At 49.7% G+C, this 11470-nt stretch overlaps 1 protein-coding gene across 1 annotated transcript; it reads right to left on the bottom strand.

Annotated features, from left to right (window-relative positions):
• Positions 1-1093: 1093 nt before the first annotated feature.
• ENC1 (ectodermal-neural cortex 1) lies at positions 1094-9893 on the bottom strand. The gene is made up of 3 exons (XM_004703535.2): positions 9841-9893; positions 6725-8526; positions 1094-1248 (listed from the first exon to the last, which is right to left on the bottom strand). Exon 2 carries the CDS (start codon positions 8511-8513, stop codon positions 6744-6746), a length of 1770 nt encoding a protein of 589 aa, XP_004703592.1. The 5' UTR covers positions 8514-8526; positions 9841-9893; the 3' UTR covers positions 1094-1248; positions 6725-6743.
• Between the last annotated feature and the right edge of the window lie 1577 nt (positions 9894-11470).

The raw sequence follows: 11470 nt of genomic DNA, 5'->3' as shown, positions 1-11470 counted from the left end.
CCATCCCACAACCCCGCCCCACTCCTGGCCTTAACAGTGGTCATGGTGAAGCATTCTGACAAGGCAATAAATAGATAAATAAATAACCTTTGGACGATGCCTCGGCCGTGCCCTATATACAGAACTACTTGACAAGAAACTTCCAGGATTTCAGGATATTGCTAAGAACAAAAACAAAAAGTAAAGCAGTTTGGTCCTTTCCAGATTTCTGTAGCTGAGATGGAATGGGGTTGAGTGAGGAGGGAGGGAGGGAGGTGGGCCGAACCCACCCTCTGGCCATCAGCATAACCACACTTCAGGAACACCCACTGACCGTTGATGAGTGTAGGAAAGCTGACCTCATGAGAGCATCCTCTTTGCTACCTTTCAGATGTCATTCAAATTTCCTTCTTGCGATCTTTCCGTCTTTGACATTTTGAAACAAACCCGCCGCCCCCCACCCTTCCCATCCCACCCTCCAGTTATACTCCCAATTGTAACTTGCAGACTTGTCATCTCCGTGCAGCTAAGCACACCCCGACAGCCACAAAATGTGCAAAACATACAACCATTCACACACGTCTGTACACGTGAAGACAGCCGTGGCATTGTTTCAGCATGCAACCAACAAACAATAAATAGCTACATTTAGGAAAACTTTAACAGCCAAGGGAAAGTTTAAAGTCACTTATAAATAGGAAAAATTAAAAAAAAAAAAGTCTACCAATAATCTCCCCATAGTTCAATAACTTTCCCGGGGAGTGCAACCCCTTAGAGATGAAGGGAGAGTCCAGGAGGTGCTCTTCTCCAGCCAGCTCCCCTCCTCTGAATCCCAGCAGCCTCCCGGCAGCAGCTGGTGCAGAGGCTTCAAGCCCCGCTCTGCAGAGAGAGGTTGACAACCATCTCGAATTTTACACATAAATGGCGGAGCCCGTGGAAATCCAATGCTGAATATGGTACAGCAAGGGGAAAGCTCCGGCTCCTCGCTCCCTTTGAGGGGCTGATTAACGCTGACATTAATCCACAATTACAAGACAAGGACTAGATCACAGGTTCATTCATTCATATTTAAACCATGTGCTGCTCGCACAGAAAATCCCCACCCCCACCCCCCGCCCCTCTTCCTTCATGTCCAGCGAGAGCATTTACAAGGTGCAGCCGACTCTATTCACGTCTTCTCGCAACTGCGTTTCCCTTGTTTTCTCTTCATTAAATTCGGCTTCTCCAAAGCAGAAAGCTCATGGGGTCTTATCATGTTGACAGAGAGAGCTAAAACAGAATTTGAAAGAAGATAAAGGTTTTTGTTAGCAGCCTCAAAAACAAAAAAACCCAAATACTTATTTTTTGGGTTTTTTAAAAATTAAATTCAGAGCGGGATATATGACATTCCCATCAACGGACACATGTGTGCATGTGTAGTATGTGTGTGCACAAGGTTGGTTCCCTAAGAACAAAGGCCTCCGAAAGAGGACTTTCACTGCTGTCCCACACCCCCATGTGGCTCCAGTCCACGCCTGTCTAGCCAGGCCCTGGACCAGTTGTCATAGTCAGGGCCCCATATTCCCAAGGATGATGTGCTCTCGATGGTCGACCACGGGGCCACCATCCAACGATTACTCGAGAGTCCAAACTCATAGTGGCTGAGCCAATTCTGATTCACAGTGACCCTAGGGGGCAAAGCAGAACTAACTGTGGGTTTCCCTTTCCTGCGCAAAGTCCTCTCAGGCCCAGTGTGCTATAAAGTGGACTCCAGATGACATGTATTTGCCATACAGAAGGCAGACAGGCTAACCCCCCATAACTTAAATGCATCTCTGCTGTCGTTGATGGAGTCCTCTCACGTGACACGGAAGTTTATTCTCCAAGGGCATCAGCCCACCCTTGGGAGATGCCAATGTGACAGTATGACCGTGCCCTTCTCTGCAGCGTCTCCCGACATGGGAGTGTGAACATGAGTACCGAAAGTGTCTCCCCAAACACCCATCCCAGGTGGCTTTTAATCTGATCTAACTCAATGCTGACTCACAGTGACATGCTTGTGAGTTTCCGAGACTGTTTACGGGAGTAGAAAGCTCAGGGTCTTTCTCCTTGGGAGCTACTGGTGGTTTTGAGCTGCCAGTCATGTTGATGGCAGCCCAACTCTTAACCATTACACCACCCGGCCTCCCTAGAATAGGGTATTTTGTGGAGGCCTTTCGTCTTTTAAAACATCGCCTCTTGTCCATTGGGGAAGCACCTTGACTAACTTTAATTTAGGAATCTGTATCCCTGAGCCAACAAAACACAAAAAAAGATAATGGAAACAAGGCAAGGCATTGGGAGGTTTGAGAAGTTATTTAAAAAAAAAAAAAAAAAGACCATCTGCTTTGTAAACCTAATTCATCATATAACATTAAACAAACAACCAGAAAAAAAGCTGTATCCCTTTGACTACAACCCTAGGTTAGACAAAGGGACTTTGGGAGGGGCAACTCATTCCTTGCACTAAACTCTTCTGGCTAGAGTGTATTCACAAGTCTGACTCATTTCATTAGCTTCCCTGTTTCATAGCCCTGATTCAAGCTTTCAGGACATTCCTTAGACTCCAGTGTCATCTCTCTCCCACTCTTGGCTCCCAGTAATCTACAAGTCAACAGACTGCCTAAGGAACATCCTCCGTGACAGGAAAGTCCAAGGGGTAGTGTATTCAAATGGAAAATGGGATGTCCAAAAGGATTTCATTTGCACAAAGCAAGGAAGGGCCATGTGCTGGCAGGTTGGGGCCACACAGAGCCCAAACAGAGGATAATCAAAACCAATTTCCTTCCAGCCCCTCCCACCCACTGATAAAGCAGCAGGAGGCAGTTAGCGCCTCCTTGGGGGATGGGCTGTGAGGCCTAGGAAAATTTGGGGTTGACACTGAATTGGGTTAGCACATCGGTTTGGAGAGCTGAGGGGAGGGGAGGAGGTAGTGGCTGGGAGGTTTCTGCAGCCCAACACTGACACCTTCCCTTTAGATGTCAATCCACCAGCTTAAATGTTTCAACACTATCTCACACGTAGTAAACTTTAGAAATTTAAACCGACGTCCTCCCTCGGGGAAATTCAGAGAGTGTGGCTTTGATCAAGTACTTCCACCGCCCTTTTAAAAGCGGCAAGGTCACCTCACTCTAATTCCGAGTGTGTGGGCTTTCGGCCCTCTTATGGGCAGCACCGTGGATGGAGAGGATGCTGTTTCACATAAAACCTAGCACTTTATTTGGTCTGTGTCTCGAGGACTGGAAGTGTGTGCTTAGGCTCAAATACCCAGGATGGGTTGAATTCAATTGTTTGCAAACATACTCAAGGGTGAAAAACGAAGTACAGAGGGGGCAGGTTGAAATAGATGTTCAGAGAGAGACCTTGGTAGAGTGCTGGTTATGCACAGGGCTGCTAACTGCAGTCAGTAATTCGAAACCACCAGGCAGGGGCTCCTGGGGGAAGAGCTGGGCCTTTCTATTCCCACAAAGAGTGAAGAGACTTGGAAATGCACAAAGGCACATGAAAACCCTGCCCTACAGTAGGGTCGCTGTGAATCTGCATTGATTCGATGGTAGTGAAGTGACTGGCCAAGAATGTACTAGACAAGTATGCAGGGGCCAGGAGTCTGGTCTTCCCGCCACACACCAAGCTGGTTCCACTGCTCCAGGTCTGGACTGGCCAAGCTCAAAATTGGAGGAAGAAAACAAGAGTGTTGAATATTTAAAATGTGCCAGGCACTGAAGTTGTTATCCCCACCCGTTTGGCCAATTCTAGGACCCCGTGTGAAGCAGGTCTGCTAACCCCAAAGTCAGCAGTTCGAACCCACCAGCCACTCGATGGACTTTCTGCTCCAGTCACCAACTTGATGGGAATGAGCTCTGGCGCCTAACACCATCGATGATGACAATAGAGACTTACAGCTTCCGTAACTCACAGGGGGCAGCTCTTTTGCCCCGGTGGGCTGCTGTGAGTCAGAATCAACTCTATGGCAGTTTGAGTTTAGTTTTCTATTTCGTCATCTATCCCACCCGTCTGAATTAGTTGGACAGATCTTTGAGGAAGTATGGTTGGCCCAAGCCACTGAGAAGACAGATGATCTGAAGTTCACAAATGTCCAGAGTCCACAGTTCCGAACTAGAGCCCACTGGTGTCCTCTCTCCCTGTTGTCTCTAGTCCCTCTTTTACTCCAAGGATGCCAGCTGGTCTACCAGCTACTAGTTTAATGTGTCTGCCATCCTTATGGGCAATTTTTATGGCTTTCCTGTGCAAATAAGTAGAGTCTGTGCTGGCCCAGCACCTGACTCGGGGTGCTGCTAACTGAGGCTTCCACCTAGGCAGTTCTTTCAACCGGCTTTAGCGTTGAATCATGCATTCATATCTCAAATGAAATTACCACTTCCAGAGCAATTGTTTATTTAGGATTATGTAGATACCAGCGAGGCTGCAAAAACCAGTTTGGTGTGTGACGGCTGTTGGCCCAGTCGCTCCCCGAGAGGATGTGTCTGACTGTTGTTGCTCCTTGGAAGGGGATTTTCAGTTCAAGAAAGCATTTGCTAACTGTAATAGGCTGGAGGCGAGATCACTGAAGACATGAGGGGGGCAGGGGATATGAAGATTAAAATGGAAAGCAAAGCCCACTGTAATGGTGTTTTATAATGAGTGGTGAGTGAGGAGGCAAGGGAAGACAAATGAGATGAAACCCCTTTCTGCTTAGGCTAACTACCCAGAGATTTCCTTCACTCCTTCAGGGGTGTCAGGAGCCATGGCGCAGTAGGTTTATTCGGGCTGCTAACCACCAAGTCAGCAGTTTGAAACCACTAGCCACTCTGTAGAATAAAGACGAGGTGAGGCTTTCTCTTCCTGCAAAGATGTAATTTCAGAAACCCACAGAGACAGTCTTATCCTGTCCTACAGAGTCACTGTGAGTCCAGATGAACGCAAGTGTAATGCGTTTGGTTTGGGGTTTTCAAAGGTGCGAGTGTGTCTTCCCAGTGGGTCCTCCAAACTGAAGGGTTTTATTTCCTCCTGTCACTGGCAGCCGCCACCACGAATCCCCCAAACAAATCACAACTCGGCTGTGTGCTCTGGCCCTCAATTTCCTGGCTTAAGTGCTCCCTGGGGCAGATCCCCAGGACACTCATAGCAGGGGGCTGTGGCTGGTGGACAACAGTGAACTCTACAGGCCTATTCACTATTGGAGCCCAGAGTATGATATACTTGCAGGTACCTAAGACAACCATTATGAATGCAGATATATGGCACAGAGCAGCTCAACTTTTGTTAGCCCCAACAATGAGGTCCACCGGACTCATTAACCCTGAAAGGGTGCAGTAGTTCGGGCCGGTTAGGCGGCCCTGGCATCTAGCTGCACATCAGACAAATGTAGACTAGGCAGGTGCAACCTTTAACAAGCTCCCAACCTAGACTATACTCTCAGGTTCACAAACAACCATAAGCAGGCTGGTTTTCCCCACCCTGCCCCAAGGAAAAATAATTAATAAGTTAATGAATGAGTTTGGGGGTGAATAATCATGGGATGAATTTAAAGCATTCCATGGTTTAAATCCTACTTCATTCCAACATGGACACCGAGGAGAGGGAGGGGCAGCAAACAGTTAAGTGTTTGCCTACCAACCAGAAGGCTGGTGGTTCAAATCTACCCAGAAGAATCTGGTTCAAATCTACCTTGGAAGAAAGGCCTGGGAATCTATTTCCCAAAGATCACAGCTTTGGGGGAGAAAGGCTGAAATGCATGCTCTCTCCCTGAGTCCGTCACTCTGCGAGCAACTGTTTGTGTGTTTTTTTGTGTTTTCCATTCCAAAAGGGATTGGAAAGGCTCAATTCAAATATTAACACAGCACCTCTTGGGATAACATGGGCGGGAAGCCTAAACTGACTTTTTTAAATGGCAGTGTGGCATGTTGGTCCAATGCTTATCTTCTGGAGCCAGACTGCCTGGGTTCAATTCTTACCAATTTTGCCTCTGAGTAAGCTCTTCGACCTCGGGCAATGTGTTTAATCTCTGTGGGCTCCCGGGCTTTTTCACTCACAGGACAAGGAGAGTAATCATCTCTCACAAGGTGCTGGTGGGGCTCAAATGGGAGGATGTGAACATTTGGCCCACTGCCAGGTTCCCATTGAACACTGGTCGGGTTTCACTGGGATCACCCGAGTCTTCAAAAAAAAAAGCGAATGCCTTCGCCCCACACAGCCCAAACAAAACCATGTCTCTGGAATGGGCACCTTTGGGAGACCGGAGAGCTGGCTTCCCCCGGCTGGCTTATGTTATGGAGGAAGAGGGGCTACAACTGTGGTTAACAGAAGCCCCGCAGTTCTGGGGTGCAAGGTGTTTTTGTCTTGTTTTTAACTTTGTATTTGAAAGAGGGAGGGGTTTGCATACAAGATCATGTTTGTATTCAACAACTTAAACCCACTTAAATCAACCCTGCTCTCTCCCCTCCCCCATTCCTTTTTCTCACCCTGTCTCAGGATATGGTCTCCCCTGGTGGTGTACTGGTTAAGCATTGGACTGCGATCCCCAAATCCAGCTGCAGGAGAAAGAAGAGGCTTTCTACTCCAGGGCAATTCTCCCCTGCAGGGCAGCAGTGAATTCGGTTTGGGTTCTGGTGCAAGAAGGCCTTTTGCTTTTTGAGTTTTGGCAACGCTGCTGCACCAAAGGCTACCTACCCCTACACAACCACCCTATTCATCAGGTACAGCCTGCGACCTCGGTCAAGGGACTCACCTCAGACGCCTCAGGGCGCTTAGGAAGGCAGGTGCTTCCAGGTGCTGACAAACGCGGTGGGAATGAGCGAGTAAGGGACGGTGGTGATGCTATTCCACACATCCAACGTCGGGTCGTAGCAGTCCAGCGTCTTGCACCGCTGGATGCCGAAGTAGCCTCCCACCACATACAGCTTGTTCCCAGAGGCGACTGCATGGCAGCTCATGCGCTTGGCCGTCACATCTCCCACCTTGGTCCACTGGTATGTCTCGCTGTTGAACTTGTAAGCAGAGCAGGCGGAGAACTCTGTGTCCCCGCCCATGATAAAGATCTGGTTGCCTAGCACGGCCGCCGCAGTGTAACGCCAGGGCTGGGGGCAGGTGGCTGGCACTGTCCACCTGTTTTCACACTGGTCGTAGCACTGAACCTTGGGGAGCTTGTCGTGGCTGACACTGGTGCCTCCGAACGCAAACAGCTTGAGTTTGGCGCTCACCACAGCAGCGTTGCTGACGCCTTCTCGGAGCGGCGCCACCATGGTCCACTTGTTGGTCGTGGGGTCATACTGCTCCACTTGCTTGAGCGAGACGGATGGGGAGGCGGGGAGGCAGCCGGTGGCGGCCGTGTGCCCCCCGACGACATACAGGCAGTGCTTGAGTTCGGCCGAGCCGTGGCCGAACCTGGCCACCAGCATGGGGGCAGCTTTGGACCACTCCTCGTGCAGGGTATCGTACACCCAGACATCTTTCGAGACCCCGTTTTCAGAGCCCCGCCCCCCGGTGATGTACACCTTGCAGCCAATGGCGCAGGCGCTGAACTCTTTCCTGGGGCTGGGGATGTCGGCCTTGGGGATGATTTCCTTGGCCTTCTGGTCGACCAGGTAGAGTTTGTCACACATGAACGTCTGGCCGCCCAGCAGGAAGAGGGCGTGGCCGGTCTTGCGGGGGCGGGCGCAGAGGCTGGTGACCACGCCGTCGTTCTGCAGGATCTTCAGTTTGCACCGGATGGCCTCCTCCACGATCTCCTTGCTCTTCCGCTGCTTGGTGATGAGCTCCTCCATGGCCACGTTCTCCATGAGGTAGATGGCCGGCAGGAGCGCCAGGCGCACGGTCTGCAGCAGCTCGGGCAGGTGGCAGGAGCGCTTCTTCAGGTCGTAGCTGATCCAGTTCATGGCGGACTCGTACACGAGCCTTTCGTCCTCCGTCTCCAGCTCTTCGCTGGACAGGAGCTGCACCACCATGTCCTGGGGCAGCTGCAGGAAGTCTTCGTTCTTCCGGATGGTCTGGAAGTTGCTGAGGCACATGCGCCAGGAGAGCTCGTACAGCTTGGTGCACTGGTGCGCGTCGGACAGCAGTAGCATGCCCAGGCAGTTGGTGGGGTGCAGGTTCTTCTCCAGGAACTCGGCGCACGCGTCCCGGATGTCCTGGAACTCCAGCATGTCGCCGGCCTCCAGGAGCGACTCGGCGTTCTCCTCGTTGATGATGACCCGCGAGGAGTAGGCGTAGTCCAGCAGCAGCTCCAACACCTCGGGGTGGATGGAGTTGTCGAAGTTGACCTCGCTGTCCTGGCTCTCTTTCAGGCCGCCGCTGAACATGGCTTCGAAGTAGCGGCTGCACGCGGCCAGCACGGCCCTGTGGCAGGGGAAGGTCCGGTTCCCAGCGTGGAGGAGCACGTCGGTGAAGAGGCGCTGCTGGCGGAGAAGGTTCAAGTGCGTGAGGACGCTGTCGGCGTAGGAGGACTTGTGGAACAGGTAGATGTTAATGGAGCCAGTGCTGGCCCTGGACTTGCGGTTCTCGTGCACACTGACTGACATTTTGTTTCCACACCTAAAGAGAAAGGAAACAAAGAAAAAAGAAACAACAGTGAGCAAGATTGCTGGCTGATAGACTGTCCCTCCGGTTAGCAGAACAAAAGCGACCGGCCTTTGCGACCAGGGCAATGCCACAACGCCTACTGTCCTGAAGAGGAGATGACAATGACCTAAGAGAAAAGGCATCATTGGGACACTGGTGAGCTATTTGAATTATACCCTAGTATTGGAAGAAAGGGAAGGGAAGGGAAAGAAGGAAGAAAGAAAGAGAAAAAGAAAAACCACTGCTCAAAGCAGGTTCATCTTGGAAAACCTGATTGCCAGCTTTCGGGATCCTGAAGCCTGTGATAATAAGTCAGCAAACGCCATGCAGAGCAAGGGCTCCTCTCACACCTCCCGTCCTGGGCCAGCTGATTCACTGCAGGTCACCTGCAATGCCAGGCCTCCTGCTCTCGTAATGCCAGGACGGGCACCTGCTTTCATGCCCTGTGCAACATAAAGCCATGTGTAAAACAAACACCTACTAATTAATTCCATTAAGAATTCCTTTGGTAAGTGCCAGCCTCCCCGGGTGTTCAGTCAATGGGAAATGGGAGATTAAAATCACAGGTTTAGGCCAGGATCAGACCTTCCTTCAGATGTTAGGTCATCTCTAACCTGACAGCTTTACCACCCCAGGGTTCTGAAAGCACCCATAATATAAATGTTACCATATATAGGCCAGCAGGCTTTGGCTTAAAAAAAAAAAAAAGAAAGAAAGAAACCGAGTAGGTTGTGCCCACAATCCCCCACTGATCTTTCTTTCAGAATGAGGATAAGGGCACAAAAGGCAAGGGGTGTTTGGAGCAGCATACTAATGGGTACAGTTTTTCTATTCTCCCGGCTTTATTCCCATTCTTGGAAAGCTAGTTGCAAGAACAAAGGAGCCATGCACCCTTTCCTTTGGATTAAATAGTGCATCACCAGGGATCTCCTTGCATACCTGCAAATGCTGTTACCTGTGCGGAGGGCGTTTAAAACTGTAGTCCTGCTTGATTCAAGGTCTTTCACACACACACACACACACACACACACACACACACAAATATTTTGCCAAATATATGTTACATTCGGGGCCAGCCACAACTGATTTGTGGACTAAGATGATCTCTTCAGAAACCCAACTGAAATGACAGCCAGAATGCTAAAGCTATCTTTGACTTGCTTCAGTAAAGAAACTGGTGAATAAAAACACAGGAGGCAGCACCCCTCCCTTTCCCTCTCAACTATCTTCAAAACTTGAAACATTCGCTCCTGTAGTTCCACAGGAATAAAGCCCCCAAGCGCCTACCTGTCAAAGGAAGTTGTTTATCCCAGGAGGGGGAAGCTGTATGGATACAGTATCTTTTCCAACCCCAGAACAGGCAGCCCTCACAGCAGAACTGAAACTGATGGCCTCAGTGTTTCCTTTGGCATCCGGTTATTTACTGTCTAATGTCTATTCAAGACATGTTAATACATGCAAATGAATTATTAACCACAAACTCCTGTGCTTCCAATACTAAATGGTGCCTCTCTGGGCCAGCCTTAGACACTGAGAACAACAAAGCGGGGGAGAGAGCTGCAGGTCTTTGACACACCGCCACATACCATTAGGTAATGCAACTTGTTTTCTTTTTCTTTTTAGACTGTATCTTCTGGTCTGGGGTAAATACTGCTTAGTGGAAGACGGTAAACAAGAAAATCCCCTGTCTCTGGTGTTTGGAAAACTTGTAGACAGAGCACCTGAGTCTGCTTCAGTCTTCACAACTTGGGATATGAGAAAAAAATTAAAATGATGAGGAGTCAACCATGACCCTCCCACATCTCAAACAGAAGGCCCCCTGCCCAGTTCAGTCCAATCCTCGTTTGGCGGTCCAGAGAATGACCATCTAAGTGGATGCACCAGGCTTCCAAAGTGGTAGGATATGCCTTCGCAGCTCTGATGTGCTGCCTGGACAGCTGTCATTTTGATGAATACATTCAACTGGAGATACTTTGAGAGATGTTCGCCTCCATCTCAAAACAGTGTAAAAATATGCCCATTATCTCATCCAGAAACTTACAGAAATCAATGGACAAGAGTAGCTATGCAAGGCTGATGCTTGCAAGGCAACGTCCAGGCTGCATCCGTCAGGCAGGTGGAGAGCTAGTGCAGCTCTCAAGACAAATGGGGTTCTACAGCGGCTACCAGGTGCACCAAGTACCAAAGCGCTTGCAGACTGAGTGAGCGCCAGCCCACACTGAGTCCAGCACACAGGAGGTTTTTTCCTTTGTTTTCGGGGAGGAGGGTGGTGGTGAGAACAACCTTCACAATCAGACCAAACACCTTAGAAAAATAGTTTACAAGACTTTAGAAATCAAGACTGCATCGCCCTGCATCCTGAGCGCCTGCATCTATGAACCCAGGTTGGCACGTCAAGGCCTAACCTGTCATCTGGGGTAACCCCCAATCGATGGGACAGGTCAGTGCGCAGTCAGACCCCAGGGAAGACTACATGCTTTCTGGTGTAGCACGATGAACTTATCAGCAGAGGCCTTTTACCTAGCTACACACACCACACATCTTCAACATAAAAAACAAAAACAAAACATCATCATCATCCTTCCAAGGAAGTGGCCAAGAAAGCGCACACATATTTAACCTGCAGAGGATGGAGAAAAGGGCTGCTATTATCATCAAAAGTGTTGGGAACTTAATCTCCCTGCAGGTTTCCTTGCACACGCCCTCTACCTCCAACACAGAGTGTGGTGCCAACACATCCCCTTGGTATTGAATTCAAAGGAGAAGCTAGACAGATTTTCACAGGCGCTTCTGTGGATAACGATGCCACCCAATGAAGATCGTGCCAACCACTCGAGCATTTTCCCACAGAGTTCTACATAATTCGGCGGGCAACACCAAACTGGATGTGGTTCAGGGTCAGCGTTTCACCCCACCC

This window comes from Echinops telfairi, unplaced genomic scaffold (assembly GCF_000313985.2).
Source record: "Echinops telfairi isolate 266 unplaced genomic scaffold, ASM31398v2 ScPeMD7_7469;HRSCAF=8507_1, whole genome shotgun sequence".
NCBI classification, from domain to species: Eukaryota; Metazoa; Chordata; class Mammalia; order Afrosoricida; family Tenrecidae; genus Echinops; species Echinops telfairi.
The sequence above is the reverse complement of the archived record's forward strand: the minus strand, read 5'-3'. Positions and strand labels throughout refer to the sequence as shown.